The sequence below is a fragment of the Elephantulus edwardii genome, unplaced genomic scaffold (assembly GCF_000299155.1).
Source record: "Elephantulus edwardii isolate Elephantulus edwardi_28Jun2011 unplaced genomic scaffold, EleEdw1.0 scaffold00027, whole genome shotgun sequence".
Taxonomy (NCBI): Eukaryota; Metazoa; Chordata; class Mammalia; order Macroscelidea; family Macroscelididae; genus Elephantulus; species Elephantulus edwardii.
The window spans coordinates 18,044,003-18,067,479 of record NW_006399777.1 but is presented as its reverse complement, the minus strand read 5'-3'; the positions used below and the strand labels follow the sequence as shown (position 1 = coordinate 18,067,479).

Genomic DNA, 23,477 nt, shown 5'->3' with positions numbered 1-23,477 from the left:
TATCTCCTTCATGGCTGACTCAGTGGTCAGGAGAAATTTGATAATGACATAGGGGTCAAGCTTGTTTCTCCTGGGGTTGCTTTTCCGGGGGTACTTGGGCTGCCTTCGGAGTCTCAGTGTCTTAGGCTGCCAGAATTTGGGTGACGTGCGGATCTTCTTTTTTTTTTTTGGCTGTGCATGCCCTTCAGGACGCCTTCTCGGCCTTTAACGCCTTTGCTTTGGCTTCGGTTTCGGGAGGGGCAGGGGCTTCCTTCTTTGCTTTTGGTGCCATCTTCGTAAAAAAGACAAATGGTGTTTCTTACTCACTGCAGCAAGGGAAAGGCATGCTAGAAAAACTATTGACATTGCAAGAAGTGGGAATTAGAAGGAGTTTCTTAAGAGATTTGAGTTTGTGTTGGGTGATTGAGGTGGTTTGACAAAGCGACAGCAGCATTGGGTTCAAGTATGTCAGAGATGATGAGAATGGCACAGGATAGGACAGGGTTTAGGTCTGTTGTTCATAGGGTTACTGTGAGTTGTATTCAAGTCGATGGCACCTAACAACAACAACAACAACAACCCTTATCCAAGTATATTCCAGGCCTAGACAACTGGAAGAAATTGACTATTGTTGTTGTTGTTGTTGTTGAGTGCCTTTGAGTTGCTGTGACCCTACGTACAATAGCTTGGAACCCTGCTCTATATTAAACCAATTTCATTGTCTCTGACACACCTACCCCCATTACCCCAGTTACTGAGTCAATCTATTTTATCCAGGGTCTTCCTTTTCTGCACTGTCCCTCCAACCTTCCAAGCATAATGTCCTTCTCCAAGCACTGGTTCCTCCTGGCAGCATGCTCAAAATATGTCCGACAAAGCTTCAAAATCCTTGCCTCCAAGGAGAAGCCTGCTTTCACCCTCTCAAGGACAGACCTGTTTGTTCTCTTAGCAGTCCATCATATATTCAATAATCTTCTCCAACTGTAGTCAGGGACCTCTCCAAGAGTACTAGAGAGCAAGGACATCAGTCTAGAGACTAAGGTGCACCTGATCCAGGCCATGGTCTTTGCAATTACTTGCTATGCATCAGAGAGCTGCACAATGACTCAGGATGATAGAAGAAGAATCCATGCCTTTGAGTTGTGGTGCTGGAGAAGAAATTGGCTAGACAAGCATATACTGAGAAGATTAGAAGCTCACACCTCATCCACGATGACAAAACCCTGTCAGGTGGCTGTTGTTGGGTCTCCTGGCTTCAAAAACCAGTATGAACAAAATACTGCCTGATTCTGCTCCAGCCTCACAGTCTCTGCCGTGCACACGTTGTTGTTGTTTCCATGGCAACCCATCTCTTGAGGGGACTCCCTTTTTGTTGTTAACCGCCCCCTTTCCATGCATGATGTTTCTCTCTCTCCCCTGCGACTGGTCCCTCCTGATTACATCCTCACAGCACGCGAGACAAAACACTAGGTTGCCACAAACAAGAGTCTTATACACCAGTGTTCATAAGCAGTGTTATTCACCATCGCAAGACCATGGAAACAGCCCAAATGTCCAACCACAATCGAATGGATTGAGAAATTGTGGTACATTCACATGATGGAATATTACACAGCACACAGGAGCAATGATTTTGTAAATCACTGCCTAACTTGGGAGGGTCTGGAGGGCATTATGCTGTGTGAACTAACTCAGTCCCATAAGGACAAATATTATATAAGACCATTATTGTAGAATGAGTATGAGGACCCAAGGGGGGGTGAGAAGGAGAGGGCTGATGATGGGCGAGGGTGTGGGATGTGGAGGCGTTAATCATAGGGTCACACAGTTTGGTAGGGGGGATTGAAGGAAATGGAAATGCTCCCGTGTGAAAACCAATGTATACAAACTTTGTAAATAAACCAGTATAAAAGAAAAATTTTGAAAACCACAAACAAACCAACCCACTACGTTGCCTTAAAGTAGCAGCCAGCAGCTGGAATTCCTATCTGGCTGACCCTCAGCTCCTTAGTACTGGAGACACAGAAATCGCTTCTCCTCTGACACACGGCCATCCAAGTCCAGTCCCACACTGCTGGAATTCCGGGGCTGCTCACTGCCCTGAGAACCCTCACCAGCACAGGTCTGTGGATTCGAACTGCATCCCTTTGAGTTGGCAACGCAACTCCTTACCGCTAAGCCACCAGAGCTGGAAACACTTAGTCTAGAGACTAAGGTGCACCTGTGTATCTTTGGACAAATTACTTCCCCTCTGTGATTCTCATTAACTGTTACATGAGATGATCGGGTCAAAAGGATATCTCTCTGCAAACACATAGGAATAAGACGCACTTGTTTCCATGACTCCAACTACCACATGGAGCAATGATTTTACCAGAGCTCTGGTCTGACTGTTCCCCACGCTAACAGCACAACAGCAAGCACACAGGGAGTCAAAACGAATGAATGAATGAATGAATGAATGAATGAATGAAAGGGAGGGAGGGAGGAAGATGATGGTTAATGTTTCAAGTTAGAGCCTCCAAAAGAACTAGCTTCAAACTGTGGCTTTCCCATCCACCTACCTCTCTAAGACAAATCTCTTAACTTCTAATTCAAATGTTCTCACCTAAAAATGAGAAACTAGTATTTACTCCAATGAGTTGTTGTAGAGATCAAATTAGTTGATTCATTTTGCATGGATTCGTCATTGGTCATGATAAGCATCAATGTTGGTGTTGTGGTTGTGTTATATGCCGTCGAGTCCCTTGAGACTCATAGCGACCCTAGGCACAAGAGCTCTGAACCCTGCTCTATCCTGAGCCAACCTTACTGTCTCTGACACACCTACCCCCAAACCGCGCCGAATCAATCCATCTCTTCCAGGGTCTTCCTCTCTTGCCCTGTAAATGATAGAGATTTGTATCATTATTTACATTCATTTAAGACATGGATCACTCGGTCACCTGCCACCCTCTGCTCAAGCCAGCTCTGCAGTTGTTGTTGTTGTTGTTGTTGTTAAGTGTCGTAAAGTCGTAGACGACTCATAGCGACCTTATAAACAAAAGACCTGAACACTTACTTAACTTTCATCGTTTCTCCAAGTTCATAGGGTTTCCAGAGGCAAGCTATTTCAGAAGTGGATGCCGCTCCTGCTTCCAAGCTTGTTTTAATCAGACATCTCCAACAAACACTGTCCTCCATGGGTAACCATTATCGCATTTGGCACATCAATGTCACAGTTTTTAGCTTCACAGCAACCACGAGTTACCTCTGTAGAGTAAGAGTTACCAAGAGTTACCTCTGCACAGACCAGTGCCTTCTGTAGAACCAGCCCCTACAGATGACTTTCAAACTGGTCTCCAGCGCCATGCTGCCTTACCAATAAAGGTTTTTAAATAGGAAGCCTTATCACATCGCCTGACATCCCTTAGGGAATCAACATTCCACCCTAGTGCTCACCACTCCCAGCCAACAGCTTCTGTAGGACCAGCTCCTGTAGATGACTTTTAAACTCGTTTCTGCAGTAGCCAGGAGGTAAAAAGGAGCATTTGCACTGAGCACACAAGCGTGACCAAGGGAACCTTTAGTTCCCTTGAGAAGTGCTGCCACCTGCTGGCTGCTCTAGACACTGTCTTACCTGCAAATTCACCTCGTTAACACACAAACCGTGGCTAGTGTCCAGTCCTGCATTCCTATAGTCATCGCCTCACCGCTGACGCCTCCGTGATCCTGAGAAGTCATATGCACAGTGAACACCGTCCTGCAGCTGCTCCTCGCCTCTCAGAATGACCACGACAGCCCCCAGTTTCCTGGCGATTATTAATGAACCATCATGTTTCCCTGTGCTCCGAGACATTAATTAACATGTATTAATTAGCCAGCAAGCCTGTTCCCAGTCTCTTCTCCTTCCGTTTGTGATGGGAAACTGCACTCCCCACTTTGCTTTTTTCAGTGCATTCTGCAAGCTGCTTTGGATCTGAGATTAAACTTCGAGTTTGGAGTCAGAGTCCCCAGTTCTAATCTCAGCTCGCTGAATACTTTGTCCAGAGCCTGGGGACAGGGGAGGGCAATTACACCTGCCTCACGGGGTCTTCTGTTGTCCAGCTACAGAGAACTGGACAATAAATAAAGTTAACAGAAGACTTGATGCTTTTTAACTGTTGGAGAACTGTTGTTCATAGGGTGTTACAAGTCATACTTGACTCAACGGCACCTGACAGCAGCAACAACACCAACACAAGGTTTTCTAGAATTTAAATAATAATAATAATAATAATAATAATAATTATTATTATTATTATTAGACAACTGCTACTCATAGTGAACCTATGAACGCCAGTTCTGGACCCTGTCCAATTCTACACCATCCACATCATCTCTGATATGCATGAGCCCATTGCTGTAGTCACTGTATCAATCCATCTCATTGAGGGTCTTCTGTCCCACTGACCCTCCACCTTTCCAAACATGGTGCCCTCCAAAGACTGCTCCCCGCTTAACAACATGTTTAAAGTATGTGAATAGAAGCTTTGTCGTCTTTGCCTCCAAGGAGCATTCCGGCTGCACCCTTTCCAAGACGTACCTGTTTGTTCTTTTGGCAGTGCATGGGATATTCAGTCCTCTTCTCCAACACCACAACTCAAAGACATCAATTCCTCTCCTGTCATTCGTATTCTTTATCAGATGCATCGGAAGTAATTGAAAAGATCCAGGCTTGGATCAAATGCTCCTTAGTCTTTACATTGATAACATTGCTCTTTAGGAGTCTGAAGAGATCCCTGACAGATTTTCCCAGTGGAAATCGTCTTTTGATTTCTTGCTTGTTGGCACCAAGGGTGCTGATTGTAGTACAAGCAAAGAAGGGCTTTGGTAGCACCAGCAAATAGTCTCCACTCCTCTGACTGGGAGGGTGTAATTATAGTGTCTCTTATAAATGCTGAATCATTTGTGTTCTTAACATGCATCAGCCCTGCCTCCTTCACAGTAGCCTTGACAGTGTGATACTTGTCAGGGTAGCCAGTGTGGGTCTGGTACAGAATTCTGCTTTACTCCGTTCATTCACCCAGCACTGAATGAAGATCTACTAGGCACCAGACACTGAGGGCATTCAACTTTGAAGGAGGCACTGGCTCATGAATGCAGGGCTCTAGGGTCTAGAAGGGATGCTGAGTGAAAAAAATCTACATATTGATCTGAATCTGCACCAAGCTCAGAGCTGGCGTGAGATGGATGTCAACAGCATGAGGAACCAGGAAAACACAGGGCATGTGGCTGTGAGAATAGCTGTATTTTCTCTGTCCCCAAATCCCCTCTAACCTGCCCATTTGTGGCATGAGACCTTGGAAGGTCTTGTGATTTTTCTTCTCACTTGGAGGTGAGAAAAATTCCACAATCCCTTGAAGTCACAAAATCTAATCTCAACTCAGTCCATACACAGACTGTCTCCATCAGTCCTGAGTTGCCGTGGGGTCAACACTGAGTTATGCAGACCTCTTGCATGTCAGGGTAAAGCTGTACCCTGAGGGATTTTAATAGCTCACACAAGTATATTACCAGACTCTTTTTTGGTAATGCCAGAGGGTGGATTCAAACCACTTTGGTTAATAGTTGAGTGCAAATGATTGCACAGCCATGGACCTAGATGTTATTGTTAGTTGCCATCAAGTCAAGTACAACTCATAGTGACCCTATGAATAGTAGATATGAACCTTGTCCTAAGGTCCTGTGCCACCCTCCTCGTCTCTGACATGCTTGAACCATTGCTGCAGTCAGTCACTGTGTCAATTCACCTGGGTAAGGATCTTCCTCTCCTTCACTGTCCTTCCACCTTCCTAAGCATGTTGCCCCTCTCCAAGGTATAACCTCTCCTAGCAACATACTCAAAATACGTGAGATGAAACTTGATCATCCTCGCATCCAAGGAGCACTCCTATTGCCTCTTTGTTCTTTTAGAAGTTCATGGGATATTCCGTACTCCACTCCAACAGCACAACTCAAAGGTATCAATTCTGTCATCTTCATTTATTGTTCAGCTTTCAGACACAGGGCAAGTGGTAGAAAAAAGCAAGGCCTGAATGAGGCTCACTTTAGCCCTCAGAATAATATCCTTGCTCGTCAATAATTTGGAAAGGGTCCTGACTGCAGATTTTCCCAGAGCAATAGGTCTCCTGATCTCCTGACTGCTGCTAACATGGGTGTAAATTCAAGTAGATTCAAGTAAAATGAAATTGTTGACCACTTCAATCTTTTTTCCATCTATCATGGCATTGCCCCTCGACCCAACAGTGAGGATTTTGTTTTCTTGATGTAATTCATATTGAAGAAGTCTTTGATTTTCTGCAGTAGGTACTTCAAGTTTTCTTCCCTTTCTGCAAGCAAGATTGTGTCATCGGCATGATTATTCAAAAGAGCCAGGAGAGTACATCAACAGAGAATGGCTGGAAATGAAAACTGGATTCAAAAGAGGCCCTGTCACCAGAGATATCATTGCTGATACCAAATAGATTTTGGCTGAGAGTAGAGAATACTAAAAAAATGTTTTATTGACTATGCAAAAGACATTTGACTGTGGGGATTATAACAAATTTTGTACAACATTGAGAAGAATGGAAATCCCAGGACACTTAATTGTGTCTATGCCTAGACATAGACAAGAAGCAGTTGTCCAAAGAGAACAAGGAAACACTGCATTGTTTAAAATCAGGAAAGGTGTGTGTCAGGGTTGTATCCTTTCTCCATACCTATTCTATCTGTATAGGGAGCTCTGGTAGCCTAGTGGTAAGAAACTGTGCTGCAAATCCACCAAAGGATGGGCAATCTCTCCCTGTGCCATTTGTTGCCTCTGCAAATTCACTGTTGAATCAGCTATGGGTTGGTTCCAACTTGACAACACACAACAACAACAACAACAACTTTCAATCTGTATGCTGAGTATGTCAATCAAGAAGTTGGACTGTATGAAGAAGAACGTGGCATCAAGTTTGGAAGACTCATCAATAACCCGTGTCATGCTGATGACACAATCTTGCTTGCAGAAAGTGAAGAAAACTTGAAGCATCTATTGCAGATGATCAGACAAAAGCCTTCAATATGGATTGTGGTTGTTGTTCTTGATTGCCATCGAGTCAAGCACGACTCATAACGACCCTATGAACAAAGGCCTTTCTATAAGCAGGAGAGGCATCCCCTTCCTAAACAGCATGCCTCTGGAAACTCTATGAACTTCGAGAAATGACAATAATTATAGATATGTAATAGTAAGGTCATACAATATGCAATATTAATGATGTTGTTGATAAGTGCCGTCGAGTCATAGGAGACTCATAGCAACCCTATGAACGAAAGTCCTCAACACTTGTGTGACTTTCATCCTTTCTCCAGGTTCATAGAGTTTCCGGAGGTAAGCTATTTCAGAAGTGGATTCCACTCCTGCTTCCAAGCTTGTTTTCATCGGGGAGCTCCACCAAACACTGACCATCATGGGTAACCATTATCACTTCTTACACATCAGTGTCACAGTGTTCAGCTTCACAGCAATTACAAGTTACCTCTGTATGGCAAGTGGACACACCAGGGCTATACGACCTATAAGAGTGTATGACCAAAAACAATTAAAAACAGGCCTGAGGGCCATGTATTAGAGTCACCCACCTTTGGCTTGGTAGCATCACTTTTGGTCCACGAGGCAAACTGGTCTATCTCTATGTTGTTAAGTGCCGTCTAGTCATAGGAGACTCATGTTGTTGTTGTTGTTGTTGTTAAGTGCCGTCGAGTCGCAGGCGACTCATAGCGACCCTATGAAGGAGAGTCCTCAATGCTTGGGTGCCTTTCATCCTCTCTCCAGGTTCATAGGGTTTCCGGAGGCAAGCTGTTATGGAAGTGGATGTCACTCCTCCTTCCAAGCTTGTTTTAATTAGGGAGCTCCACCCCACTCTCTGTCCGCATTGGGTAGCCAACCGTAAACGCATTTGACACATCAGTGTCACAGTGTTCAGCCTCACAGCAACACAAGTGACCGCCGTACGGCAACTTGTACACCAGGGCTATATGACCTAGAGGAATGTTTGAACAAAAACAATGAAAGACAGGCCCAAGGGCCGCGGATTAAAAGTCACCCACCTTGGTCTTGGTCACATTGTTTTCTCTTCACTGGGCCAGCTGATCTCTCTCTCTTTCTCTAGGAGACTCATAGCGAGTCTATGAATGAAATATTGAGAGGGTGCAATAAGCTCCACATACTGTTGAATCCCTGTTTTAGGGGAACAAGACCAAGTATGAACCTCTTCCAATCAGTTGGCCAGGTAGCTGTCTTCCATATTTGATGGCAGAGACTGATAAGCATATCCAGGATTGCATCTGTTTCCTGAAATATGTCAATTGCTGTCCCATCAGTTCCTGGAGCCTTATTTTATGCCAATGCCATCAATGGAGCCTGGGTTTCTTCCTTCAGTATTATTGGTTCATGAACATATATGGTACTTCCTGAAATGGTCCCATGGTTTTGGTACAGCGACTCTAAATTCTTTGTATCTTCTTTTGATGTGTCATGCATCATTCAAACTTTTGTTCATGGAATCCTTCAGCGTAAAAACTTGAATTTGTTCTTCTGTTCTTTCAGTTCCGTTTCCTCCAGTATTTTGAGTTTTTAATGTTTTTTGGGGGGGTCAAAGTTTACAAGACAAATTGGTTTCTCATTCAACCATTTCTACACATTCTGTTTTATTTAATTACAATATCCAAAATAAAATGACACTTTTCCCACTTGCTCCCCAAGAATCCCTCTGTCCTACCTTTCCTGTAGTCTGTGCTGTATCTATGGGCAAATGCTACTTGTTAGCTCTTTTATACTTGGTTACTGGGAGGAGCATCTCCATGGTATTACATTATAGACCTGTTTGTTGTTTAGCTCCATGGTGAGCTATAACTGTGAGTTTTGCTCCTGGCTGAAAGAGTAACTAAGTATCATAGTCTCAGAGGTTCCTCCAGTCTCTATTGGACCAACCAAGAAGCCTGGCTTTTTTATGTTTGTGAGCTTTGTTTTACATTTCCTCCCATTTTTATCCAGGACTTTCTATTTTGATCCCTTTTTAAGTGGCTGGTGGTAGGAGCCAGACATCATCTAGTACTCCTATTCTCTTGTTGTTGTGTGCCATCGAGTCACTTGCGACTCATAGCCACTCTATGTACAATAGCCCTGAAACCTGCTCTATCCTGTGCCAACTGTCTCTGATACTACACCTACCCTCTATTACTCTAGTCAGTGAATCAATCCATCTCGCCGTGGGTTTTCCACTCTTGTGCTATTCCCTCCACCCTCCCAAGCATAACATCTCTCTCCAAGGACTGGCCCGCTCCTTGCAACACGTTCAAAATAAGTCAGATGAAGCTTCAGAATCTTTGCCTCTAAGGAGTAGCCTGATCTCACCTTCTCTAGGATGAACCTGCTTGTTCTCTTAGCAGTCCATGATATATTCAATACTCTTCTCCAGCATCACAGCTCAAAGGCATCAATTCTCTTTCCAGCATCCCTAGTCATTGTCCAGCTCTCTTACACCTAGCAAGCAATTGAGAAGACTACGGCCTAGGTGAGGTGCACCTTAGCTTCCAGACTGATGCCATTGCTCTTCAGTACTCTTGAAAGGTCCCTGACAGCCAACTTTCCCAATGCAATTTGTCTTTTGATTTGTTGGTCATGAAAATCGAGGTTCATGTGATCCATTATTCCTTTGAATTAAATGTTTCAACCTATCTTTGCTTTCCTTCTCTCTTCTTTGTTCTGGACAGAGGCCATCCAATAACCAATAGTTGGACTTGACACAGCTGCTACCCAGCTTTTAAGACTCCAGTCACTAATTTCCTGAGTGTTGTGTTGTTGTGTACTGTAGAGTCAAAACCGCCCCATAGCTGACCCTCCGGTGGGTTTTCAGAGGCAGTTAATAGCATGAGAGGAGATTGCCCATCCTTCTCCCATAGAGCAGCTGGTGGCCTTGAACTGTGTGCCTTCAGGATTGCAGCACAGCTTCTTGCCACTAGGCCACCAGAGCTCCCTCTCCTGATAGGATGCAGAACATTGTCTTTGTGGATTATGTTATCCACAAAACCTTAGTCATCCCCAGGACTACGGTCCCAAGGACCAAGATGACAACTTATTCCTCTAGGGTGTTTGCTTATTAAGAAGCTTACATTGTATTGACACCTGTTGGGTTCTGCTACATATACAGATATATTTGGTTATGACTAAGAAGCTTATATAGGGAGCTCTGGAGGCCTAGTGGTAAGAAGCTGCGCTGCAATCCCAAAGGCACACAGTTTGAATCCACCCACTGTTCCACAGGAGAAGGATGGGTAAGCTCCTCCTGTGCGATTTACTGTCTCTGAAAACCTGTTGGAGGGTCCACTATGGGTCAGCTCCAAGTCAACGGCACACAACACATAAACCAGCAAGAAGCTTATGTAGCACCGGCCCCTGTTGGGTTCTGCTATACACATGGATAGATTTTTGTCTGCAAAACGTACAGATGTGAATCAACAGGTCTTTGTTCCAGGACATCACTGGGTTCAAACTCCCAACCTTTAGGTTAATAGTCAAGGCCAACCTTTCTGCACAACATTGGGACCTTATAGTATCTTTAGTATTGTTAAGTTTTTATAAAAGGCATGTATTTTTGTGTTGTTGGGGAAGCTCTGGGGGCCTAGTGGAAAGAAGCTGCACTGCAATCCCAAAGGCATGTAGTTCGAGGCTACCAGCATCTCTGCTGGTAGAAGGATAGGCAACAGTATCGTTAGTATTGTTAAGCTTTTTATGAAAAACATGTATTCATTTAATAATTTTTTTTAAAGTCAAGAACTACAAAACAAAGAGACTAAAGTTATTGGCTTATTTACAGATCATATGAGATATCATCTGGGATTGTTGTATTAGGTGCCATGGAGTCAAGTACAACTCCTCTGGGGTTAGCTATGTAACAATCTCATAAATAGGAACAGATAGGAATAAAGAAAAAGAATTGGGCAAGACATGATTATTAAAGGAGGGTGATGTATAGGGCATGAGCATTTTCATTCCAGTCTCTCCAGGATTATGAATTGAAATTCCACAAATAAAAAAGGGCACTCATAGTTGGTTGTTGTTGTTATTGTTCTTATTAGATGCAGTCACATTCAGTAAGACTCATAATGACCCGTGAACAACAGATCTGAGCCCTGTCCTTCCCTGTGCCATCCTCACAATCTCTGACACTCTCATCGCCATTGCAGCAGTCACTGTTTCGATCCACCTGGTTGAGGGTCTTCCTCTCCTTCACCGCCTCTCTGCCTTTCCAAGCATGATGTCCCTCTCCAAGGAGTAGCTCCTCTCAGCAACATACCTGAAGTATGTGAGATGAAGCTTTATCATGTTTGCCTCCAAGGAGCACTCTGGCTGCACCTTCTCCAAGAAATAATTGTTTGTTCTTTTAACAGTCCCAGGGATAGTCAGTACTCTTCCCCAACACCACAGCTCAAAGGCGTCAGTTCTTCTGTCATTCTTATTCACTGTCCAGCTCTCAGATACATAGCAAGTGACTGAAAAAAAAAATCACGGACTGAATCAGGTGCACTTCAGTTCCCCAACTGACTTCATCGCTCCTCAGTAATTTCGAGAGGTCTCTGACTACAGACTGTCCCAGTGCAATACATCTCCTGATCTCCTGACTGCTAGTACTAAATATATTGATTGTGGATCCAAGTAAGATGAAGTTGTTGACATTTTCAATCTTTTCCCCATCTATCATGACATTGCCCGTTGATGCAGTGCTGAGGATTCTGTTTTTTTGACGTGAAGCTGCAATCCGTATTGAAGGCCGCAGTGTCTAACCTTCTGCAACAAGAGTTTCAGGTCCTCTTCACTTTCAGCAAGCAAAGGCTGTGTCATCTGCATAATGAAGCTTATTGATGAGTCTTCCTCAAATCCTGATGTCATAGTCCTCTTCACAGAGCCCAGCTTCTTAACAAATTTGCTGGTGATACAGATTGAATAGGTATGGAGAGAGGACACAGCCGTTATGCTCACCACAGGAGGATGGTCCTGGAGCAGAAACTCAGAGACAAGGGCCTTCCTCCAGAGTCACTAGAGACAGAAAACCTTCCCTGGGACTTTGGCACGGAGCCTCCTAAACTGTGAACTGGTGGCTTAGTGGTAAGGAAATGTGCTGTCAACACAAAGCTACGTGGTTCGAATCCACACGATGTTCTGCAGGAGAAAGATGGGCAATGCCTTCCCGTGTAATTTATTACCTCCTGAAATCCACTAGGTCAGCTTCTGACTCAATGGTACACAACAACAACAAAAGATAAAAAGAGCCATAGATTCAGAAAGATGTAAGTTTAATCAGCTGCTCAATGAACAATCATTTAGTAATGTGGGCAAATGACTTAAACACTCAGGGCTTCAGTTTCCTTGTCTTTATAATGGGGATAATAAGCGTATGTCCGCTTTTCATGACCTGTAATGTTGAGTTGTCTGGAGATTGAATGAAATAACGTCTGTGAAAAGGCTTAGCATGAGCACACTATGTTGCAAGTGCTTGAAAAATATTTACGTTTCAGGGCGCTCTGGTGGCCTAGTGCAAGAAGCTACACTGCAATCCTGAAGGGGTGCATGGTTCAAATCCAACAGATGTTCCGCTGGAGAAGGAGGGGCAATCTCCTCCTGTGCCAGTCTGATCAGATTCAATGGTATTAAATGTGAAAAAGATAAATAAATAAGAAAAATAAAATAAATTTAAGTTTCTTTTTTGGAGTTGCTTTTATGAAGAACTCTTTGTTCTAAAATTGTCCAGTTTTCTAATCCTTAGCAAGTAATTGCAAAGACCTTGGCCTGGATCAGGCACACCTTAGTCTGTAGACTGACATCGTTGCTCTTCAGTACTTTGGAGAGGTCCCTGACAGCAGACATTCCCAGTGCAATTCATCCTTTGATTTCCTGGTTGCTGGGACCAGGAGTGTTGATTGTGGAGCCCAGCAAACTGAAGCTGCTAACAATCTCAATCTCTTCACCACCTATCATGATGCTGCCAAATTTGAGTTCTGCTTCTCAGCCATTGTATGCTGAGTTGAACATGTATGAGAAGCTCTGATGGTGTGAACATTCAAAGGAGGAAAGGAGTTTACCAGGCAGAGGTGTCAACACATGCTAACAACTGGAAGCAAGAGAGAGACTGAGGAGGGAGGTAGGGGTCACTTGAGGCAGGAGAGAAGGACCCAAGCCTGAAAAACTCTTGCTTGTTGCTGTTGTTGTTTTTGGCCATTGAGTCAGAAACTGACTCACAGTGGACTCTCCGGCAAGTTTTCAGAGAGAATAAATCACATGGGTGGACATTGTCCATCTTTCTCTCACAGAGCAACTGATGGGCGTGAATTCAAAGCGCTTGCCTTTGGGTTGGCAGTGCAGTCTAGCATTTAAAAGCCAGAAAAGGGAGAAAGACCTGCCAAAGGCAACAGAAAGAACCATCAGTGAGGAAGAAGCAGGGTCTGGAGAAGTCGAAGTCATGGAAGCCAAGAGAGTAAACGTGTCTTCTGTGACAAACACAGCCGGAAGGTGATGCTGGGAGGAGAGAGGCACCTGCTGGCTTGGTAAGACTTCTCTTTGCCATCTTGGTGCATATGATGCCGTCGGGTGGCTAAGGACAGATAATGATGTGACGTTCACTTACGCACAGAAACAAGTCATGCCGAGCATATGCCCTTAACTTGAAAGTCAAATAAACCCGACGAGGACTTCCAAAGGGAATCTATGTCTTTCTGCAGCACGAGCTGAGGTTAAATTTCCCAGAAGCACAGCTCTGTCAGGTTCTACAAGCGAGCATTAGCTGCTAGGATGCTGATATTTTCAAAGCCAAATGAGGCATTAACGGTACCCTTGGGCTTGAATGATAACCTTTCTAAAATGCTGCACGGTCTTGCCATTTAAATAAAATGCAGACCCACTCTTCACCCAGCCCCGGCTCTAATCATGTCACAGAGAGGAGGACAATAGGGTGAACTGAAATCCATATCGTCACAAGACCAGCAAGTCAGGCTCTTTAAAGGAACGCGGACAGGAAATGAAAGGAAAAAAAAATTAAAAAGATCAAGCTACCAGATGGAAGTCTTTATTTGATTACTACCTGTGTTCAAAAGGTCCAGTGTGATCACCTCCGGTCAAAAAGAACTGAGCCAAAACAATGCCAGGCTGAGCCAAGCTGTCACATCCAATTCCTTAGTCATTTGTGGTCATTTAACAACAGCGCTACACAAAGACAAATAACAATAGTCCCTTGCCATCCACAGGCACCTGAGACTGTGGTAGACAGTCTGCCCAAGGACTTCCCATTCATTGTCTCTTCTCATTATCACAGCTTCCCTGGGATGCAGGGGGGTGCTGTGATCTTCAATTTATGATGCCATCAAACTACTTACCCCAAGTAAGTGGCTGTATCTGCTGAGTGGAGATGCTAGATCCCAGGAACAAGAAACACCTCATTGTCTCCAAAACACTTAGCACTGGTGTGCCGAGCAATTTAGATACAGGAAGGACCCTGGAAGGCAGGAGAGGACCAGCTGGGCCACACACCTTCCAGAAACTCAGGCTCAAAGCCCATGTGTCATTCCAGATTCCTCCCCTTTCTCTTCTCCAATGGAGGATGGAATCACCGGATTGGATCGAGAGGCAGCACCATGATGGCCAGCATTTGTTGTTTGCTGCCCTGTTGAACTTTGCTATTGTTGCTGGGGTGAGATGATATCTCATACTTGTTTTGATTTGCATCTGATAGCTAGGGATTTTGAACATTTCTCCATGTGTTTGCTTGCCATCTGAATATCTTCTTTGGTGAAATATCTACTCATACCCTGTGCCCATCTCGTGACTGCATTGTTTTACCTTTTGCTTGTTGAGGTGTTGAAGTAGTCAATAAATTTTAGATATGTCCCTTATCAGATATGTCATTGCCCAATATTTTTCCCAGGCTGTGAGTTTCCTTTTTACCCTGTTGAGGAACTTTTTTTTTATACGCTTAGGGATTTAATTCATAGCGGGTCATATTCATCTGTTCTAACCTTCCCTGTCATTGTTATGTGCCATAGAGTCACCTGATTTTCATAGCAACCCTATGTACAACAGCTCTGAAGTCTACCTGTCCTGAGCCAGTCTCACTAACTCCGACGTACCTACCTTTATCACCTCTGATTACTCCATCTCATCTGGGGTCTTCCTCTTCTGCACTGTCCCTCCACCTTTTCGAGCATGATGGCCTTCTCCAAGGACCTGTCTCTCCTGGCCATGTTCCAAAGAGGCTCCTTGTCTCCAAGCAGAAACTTGGTTTCACCCTCTCCAAGACAGACCTATTTGTTTTCTTGGCAGTTCATGGTATGTTCAATACTCTTCTCCAGCACCACAACTCGAAGGCAACAATTCTCCTTCTACCATCCTTAGTCATTGTCCAGCTCTCTGATGCATAACAAGTGAGTGCAAATATCATGGCCTGGATTAGGGCCACCTTAGTCTATAGACTGGACATCGTTATTTCTCAATACTCTGGAGAGGTCCCTGACAGCAGATTTTCCCAATGCAATGCATCTTTTGATTTCTTGACTGTTGATGCCAAGAGTATTGACTGTGGAGTTGAGCAAGCTGTAATTGTTAACAACCTCAATCTCTTCTCCATCCATCACGGTGCTGCCAATTCACACAGTGGTGAGAGACTTTGTCTGCTTGAAGTCGAGCTTCAATCCATAATGAACACTACAGTCCTTGACCTTCTGCAGCAAATATTCAGGTCCTCCTCAATCTCAACAAGCAAGGTTGTGTCATCTACATAATGTAGGTTGACGAATCTTCCTCCAATCCTGATGTCACTTTCCTCCTCATAAAGCTCAGTCTCCCAAATGATCTGTTCTGCATATTCTTTCCTGTAAGCTTTTCATTAAAAGAAACTTTTTTTGCATGAAAGCTTATGAATCACAGGGGTTTTTCATTCAATCATTCATATCCATTTTGTTTTAAAACATTATAATTATAATTTCATTCAATCATTCCTATACATTTTTTTCCATAACATTAATTACAATTAATCCTTCTAGGAAGTGGACTGGCAGTTATTACAGCAACGGGTTCATGTATGTCAGGGCTGATGAGAATGGCACAGGATAGGACAGAATTCAGGTCCCTTGTTCACAGGGTCGCTATGAGTTGTGCTTGACTCTATGGCATCTAACAACAATGTAATTAATTTATGATGAATCCCTGGCTGTATATTGTCTTTTCCTTCATCCAAATTATGCATTTATTGATTTTGGCTCTGTTAGATAAAAAAAAGAGCATGAGGGTAAGGGAGAGAAAGTAAGAAAGAAACTGGTCCCAAGAAATAAACAGGCCTTTATTGCGCTGTCTGAGAGGGACGCCAAGTGACAAGGCCTCAACAGCACACTGACAGGATTGAAATGGCACCCCGGAAGTCGGGGGTGGGGGTGGGGGAGTGGTTCCTTCTTATAGGGGTCCTGAGGAGGACTAAGATGGTATTTCTCGGAATTTGGGTTGTTAATTAAGTTAGCTTTGGGCTATTTTGATCAGGCGCAGGCCCCTATCAGGATCCATTGTCTGGTCTGGTCTTTGGTATGTCCAGCTTAGATGTTATCAGTTTTCTCAGGAAGTGATCAAGCTTGGAGGTGGTGGTGCCCCCCACCCAACTGCCGTATTCCGCTAGGCTCTCCTCTCCCACCCTTTCCAACCCTGGATGTAGAATCCAAACCTTGGCTATAGAATCCAAGGATGATTTTACATGTATAAACCTTCCCTTAGCTTTTTATAGTAGTGGTCTTATACTATCATAGGAAGATCTGGTGGCCTAGTGGTAAGAAACTGCACTGCAATCCTGAAAGTACATGGTTCAAATTCACCAACTACCTGCCAGAGAAGGATGGGCAGTCTCCTCTCAGATGATTCACTGCCTCTAAAAACCTGCCAGAGGATCAGCTCTGGATTCTTTTCACCTCAACAGGACACAACAATATATACTATAATAGTGCTTTTTAAAATAATAGTCCTCTTTTTATTGGGGAAAAAAAAGACTTCACTTAGCATAAGATCCTCTAGATGCAGCCAGGTAATGTAACATGTCATGAATTATTTATCATTGTACAGTGTTGCATAGTACTCCATTGCATGAATGTATCACCGTTTTGTTCATTCTTTGTCTGTTGATAGACACAAGAGTTCCATGTCTTGGGTTGTTCCCATATCTTCCTTTTTGCAAATAATGCTGCTAGGAACATGGGTGTGCATGTTATCTGTCTGTGTTAGAGCTCTTATTTTTTCAGGATCTGTGCCCCGCAGTGGGATTGCAAGATCAGATAATCTTTCTGTTCCCAGCTTTGTGAGGAAGCACCAAACTGCTTTCCATAGTGGTTGTCGCATTGTACACTCCCACCTGGAGAGTACAGAGAGTTCCAACCTCCCAGCCCCTCACCAGCATTTGTCCTTTGCTGTCTTGTTGGACTTTGCTATGGTTGCCGGGGTGAGATGACCGATGTCAGCACTTTGAACTGGCAAAGCTAGAGGCCACACTTCCTGCCCATGACCGACCTTGACTTCAGGTTGCCTATTTCCCTGCTGCTGCACTCAGGCTGTGAAGGGAAAATATGACAGTTGCCCCACTACCCCCGAGCCTGATCACTTCCTGGGAAACTTGATAACATCTAAGCTGGTCGTATCAAAGACCAGACCAGACAATAGATCCTGAGAAGAGTCTGAGCTTGGAAAAAAGGAGCTAAAACCTTACTTAACTAATATGTCAAATTCTGAAAAATACCATCTTAAGCCTCCCCGGGGACCCCTATAAAAAGGAAACCTCCCAAACTGCCCAGGTGCCATTGCGACCTCATCTGCATGCCATGCTGCTGGGTCACTTGGTGTCCCTCTCAGCCCGCACAATAAAGGTCTGTTCGTTTTTTGGGACCAATTTCTTTCTTTATTTCTCTCCTTTGCGCCCTCGCACTCTTTTTTTTTATCTAACAGGCTGCTCTCCCTGGACATAACTGTGTGCTTTAGAATTGCCTCTTCTTTCTCTTCCCATCAAACTTGCTGGCTAGGAAGCCTCTCAAGGCCGCTTAATGTCCGCTAACAATTTACACTAATACTGCGGTAGCAAATGGTGGGGCCGCTTAGCGGAAGGATCTGTTTTAAGGCTTGCATTGCTGACTGATGGTAGAAATGCAGGCTCTGTTTGGGCTGGAAGAGAGTGTTGGAGGAAAGGACTTCTGTTCCTCTCCCACCAAGCTTGCTAGCTGTCCCCCCTTCAAGTTTACCCCTGGCAGGGATGATTAAATTAGTTCGTATATATTTCTCCAATGGACTTGTACTTGTACTTAGTATTTGTGTTGCCTTCTCCCTGGAAATGAACAGTGGCTGAGTAAAGCGACCTTGCATCCACTTCTGGCATGCATCTCTTCAACCACAAATCAAGGAGCATCAGTGAGCTAATGCACATCTCTTGTGGTTTTAAATACAAATGGGCTTTGTGCTCTGGGATTTGAGTACAAGGTTCTCAGCTGCACAAATCCTCTAGGCCTTCAAAGATGGACCCCCATGTCTGCTCCCTTTCAATTTGTTGGTTCTGAAGAGAAAGCTCTGCATTTGGCGTGAGCTGGGATGTGGTGTGGACGTCCTTATGTGCAGAACATAGGGAAGCCAACTCATAACCAGTAGAGAAGACTTCTGTGTATCTTCACCATATGGACTAAAACATCCTGGCTGTTTGCTTGGCTCCACAGTAGCCAGGAAATTAGAAGACATATTGTCATGGGAAAGTCTGCTGTTAGGCACCTCTCCAAAGTACTAAAAGAGCAATGGTGTCACTTTGGGGACTAAGGTGCGCCTGATACAGGCCATGGTCTTTGCTATCACTTGTTATGCATCAGAGAGTTGGTCAATGGCTAAGAAGGATGGAAGGAGAATTTGGACATGTTGTAAGGAGGGAGAGGTCCTTGGAGAGGGACATCATGCTTGGGAGGGTGGAGGGACAGTGCAGGAGGGGAAGGCTCTCTATGAGGTGGATTGATTCAGTGACTGGGGTAATCAGGATGGGTGTGTCGGAGACAGTGTGATTGGCAAAGGACAGAGCAGAGTTTAGGGCTGTTGTACATATGGACATGCTGCTATTGAACTCAGTGTTTAGAAGAAACTTGATTGCACCTAACAACAACAAAGTCCTCCACCACAAAGTCCTGGAATGACACCAATATTTAAGGAGCTTGGCTGCTAACTGAAAGTTGAAGGTTTGAGTGGTGCCTTGAAACAAAGGCCCGACATACACAGGGTCACCACACAGGATCAGCACACATGGGGTCACTGTGCATGAGAGTCGACCCTAAAGCAACTGGTTTTGGATATTCCTATTCTGTTTAGAGCAACAGTATCAGTCTAGAGACTAAGATGCACCTGATCCAGCCCGTGGTCTTCACAATTACTTGCTATGCATCAGAGAGTTAGATAGTGACTCAGGATGACAGAAGAATTGATGTCTTGTGGTATGGTGTTGAAGAAGAGTGTTGAACATACATGTTATGGGCTGCCGAGAGAACCTATCTGTCTGTCTTGGAGAGGGTGAAACCAGTCTGCTCCTTGGAGGCAAGGATTTTGAAGCTCCATCTCAAATACATGGGCCATGAGTTCAGGAGAGACTGGTCGTTGGAGAAGGACATCATACTTGGAAGGATGTGGGGACAGTGCAGGAGAGGAAAACATTAGATGAGATGGATTGACAAGTAACTGGGATAATGGGAGCTGGTGTGTCAGAGACAGTGAGATTGGCTCAGGATAGGGCAGGGTTCAGAACTATTGTGCATAGGGTCGCCACAAGTCACAGATGTCTGGATAGCACAACAACAAGAAACACTGGGTAGAATCAATACAGATGTGGAAAAGCAGAGTGATGCCTGAAGATGACATCACTATGGACAAGAAATGTTGAAAGTAAAGGTAGTTATGTTAAAACAAAGACATTGGAAGGTCATTTAAGGAGCCAGAAATTCTTCACTAGAGAAGTGAAATCTCATCACTATAAGGGGTTTAAATTTATTTTTTAAAATTATTTTCTGTTGGTTTGAATGCAAAGTTTGCATACAGGGCATTTCATTCATGTACATTGTGTTTCACACATCCCTTCATTCCCATACACTGTGTGTTATAAAATTAATCACCACCGATATATGTCCACCATCACCCTGTCTTCTCAGGTCAGACAGGATCCTTTTGTTTTGAAAAAAAAAAATCTATCCCATCACATTCTGTGCTAATTTATCATTTATATTCTTGGTCCCCTTTTTTGAGACACATTTTAAATGATTTTTACAAATGCATTAAGAAAGGTGGTCAAAGTTACTCCAAGCCTGAGAAGTGGGGTGGTGTCTTCCTGTGCCTTTTGTGCAAGTCCAAGTGGTAAGGGATAAAAGTCCACAGTGACCCGTCTCTCGTGACGTTCCAGGTGGGCGAAGCTGTCTTGGAAAACGCCCGGCTCATGCTGCAGACAGACAACATCCAGGCAGCAGCGGATGACTTTAAAGAAAGGTAATGCTCTACCAGGTGGTGCGAGTGAGTAAAACACATCTAAGCCGCTGATGGAAAGGTTTGAGTTAAGCCTCTGAAAAAGAGCCATAGTTACTTAGCTTTTTAAAAATAGCCAATGAAGGGAGCTCTGGTGGTCTAGTGCCGACGAGCTGTACTGCAATCCCAGAAGTACTCTGTTCGAATCCACCAGATGGTCTGCTGGAGAAGGAGGGACAGTCTCCTCCCGTAGCAGTCAGATCTGATTTGATGGTACACTCACAAAAAATAATAAAATAAATTTTTTTAAAAAATAGCCAATGAAAACCTATAGAACTTGGTTCTACTCTGGTATAAATACATACAGGGTCACCTGTGAGCCAGAACTGACTCCATGAGCTCGCAGACTTTGAAAGCTCTCTTTGCAATCTCACTGTGTATTTGGGCTTGAGCGTCACTTCTTGGATGTCTAATAAGAGGGTGGTGTGTACACTGCTGACGCAGATCAGGTTTCCAACTAAAAGAACGAACATTTTTATTTTAATTGTTGCACATCTCTTTTGTTTTTTTATTTTTATGGCCACCTTCTGTATCACATGAAGCTGAGTTCACACTTAGAGTTGTACCCTTTATTAACAGCAATTTCCGCAGGAAACTGGACTGCAATCCCAGAAGTGCACGGTTCAAATCCACCAGATGCTCTGCTGAAGAAGGAGGAACAGTCGCCTCCTGTACCAGTCAGATCCAATTTGACGGTACACGCATAAAAAAACAAACAAACAAAAAAAAACCCAGCAATTTCCATAACATAATGAGCTTTAAAAATGTCTTTAAGATTTCTTCATTAAGTATAAATTTCAGGGAAAAGGTTAAGTCACTGATGACCCCAGAGTCTGGCATTTAGAGCAAAATAACGAGATTTTAGAGCCTGTTGACTCGTGGAGAGAACCTTTTCTGGACGAATGTGGTGACTCTGAGATTACCCTTGGGGAAGAGCGTCGTGGAAGTGAAGCAAATGGTTAGGTGATTGAGATTGTTATTCAAACCAACGTTTCCCTAAATTGGTCAGGAGAAAAAGAAATTACATTAACTAGAGACCTCTGCAAGCATGGAAACAGGAGCGGCATCCACTTCCGAAACAGCTTGCCTCCGGAAACTCTATGTACGAACAGTGCTCAGGCCTTTCGTTCATAGGGTCGCTATGAGTTGTCTATGACTCGATGGCATCTAATAACAACAACAACGGAGACCTCTGAGGAAGCTGTTGCTGTCAGGTGCCATGGAGTCGACAATGACTCTTAGCAACCTATGAAAATCCACTGGAGGGTCAGTTATGAGTCAGTTCTGGTTTGATGGCACATAACAATAGTGAGCGAAAAGAGGATGAGTCCAAGATGAAGGTTCATGTTGACCAAGCCAGAATCTTCCTTTAAAAAAAAAAAAAAATTCTACTAGTTTATTTACAAAATTTTAATATAAATTTGAACACATTCTTTCAATTTCTCTCCCCCCCTCCATCAAATTGTACAACCCCATGATTAATCCCCCCTCCCCCCTGCACTTCCACATCCCTCTGCTTCCAGCCTCTCCCACCCCTCCTGGATCCTTATACTCATTCTACAATAATGATCTTATACAATATTTATCCTTGTGAGACTGAGTTAGTTCACTCAGCGTAATGTTCTCTAGCTTCCCAGGTTAGGTAATAATTTACAATCTTCTAATTGGGGTTCTGTTCCAAATGCCCCAGCATTTTTTTTTTATTTCAATGAACATGTGCAGAGATTTTGGAATTCCATTCATTCATTCATTGTTGGACTTTTCTCCCAGCCCACCCCACCCCCACCCCCTGTTCGTTCCTCTCCTTATGCCCCAGCATTTTAATAAATCGATTTGTGACAATTCCACTAATGATGCCCTCGATACTGTTAGAACGGTGATATCTTTAAGCGTTCATTGTGCGATTACTCACTGGCAACATTCACAATCTGGAGTGTCCCCACCTTCTGACTTACCCGGTGATTCTGATGAAGTCCCTTTCTGCCTGCAGGTACGAGAATGAACAGCGATTTCGAAAGACGGCCGAAGAGGAAATTAACTCCCTGTATCAAGTCATCGACGAAGCCAATGTGGCCAAAATGGATCTGGAGAGTCAAATTGAAAGCCTGAAGGAAGAACTTGGCTTTCTCTCGAGGAATTATGAAGAGGTAGGTGTGGACTGTAGTAAAGCCACGTTCTATTACCTGCGCTTCAAAGCCAGTGGTCGCTCATCCTAGCCTCTCTATATAGCTTACCCAGAGCTACAAAGAAAATACAGACAGAATATGTTTCCATCTCTGGAGTGGCTTAGGTTGAGGGCAGTAGGGGGCTCAATGGTAGGATTTTCACCATCCATGACCGGGACCTGGCCACTGCACTTCAGGGAAGCCATCAAGCAATCATTTGTCAATGGATACTTGGCTGTTGCCATGATGCTCAACATACTTGAGTGGCAATTCCAGACTAAAAGATGCCATAGTTTAAAGAAAGGCTTGGCCATTCTACTCTGGAAACAGAGTCACAAAACACATAAGGTTCACTTGCAGGTGGAACTTTCTCATGGCCATGTTGACTTGAAGGCCTTCTCTGGGCCTCTGCCTCGCTTGGGCAAGTGTTATGGTTCTTTATTAGAAATACCCAGAGGTACCCCACCCAGCAGGAAGCCCTCTGTTCTCAAGGAGCACAGCTGTCTCTGGTCTGAGTGCCCACAGGACCACCACAGCCATCTGCCAATCCCCTGGTTCTCACCATTCATGTTGCAGTTGCCATTTCTTTTCTTTTTTTAATTAATTTTAATGAAAGTTTACAAAGACTTAGGGTTTCCATTCATCCATCTTTGCACTTTTCTCCCTGCCCACCCACTCCCCCCCCCATTCACTCTTCTCCTTGAAAAGTAAAAGAAAAACTCTTTCATTGTAAT

General features: G+C 44.0%; 1 protein-coding gene across 1 annotated transcript in view; it reads left to right on the top strand.

Moving 5' to 3' along the window:
- Positions 1-23,477, top strand: part of BFSP2 (beaded filament structural protein 2, phakinin) — a 59,655-nt gene that overhangs the window by 8,505 nt on the left and 27,673 nt on the right. Inside the window, exons 2-3 of the mRNA XM_006883424.1 lie at positions 20,460-20,542; positions 22,569-22,725. Coding sequence (XP_006883486.1) covers positions 20,460-20,542; positions 22,569-22,725 — 240 coding nt within the window. The remainder of the gene's footprint in view (positions 1-20,459; positions 20,543-22,568; positions 22,726-23,477) is intronic.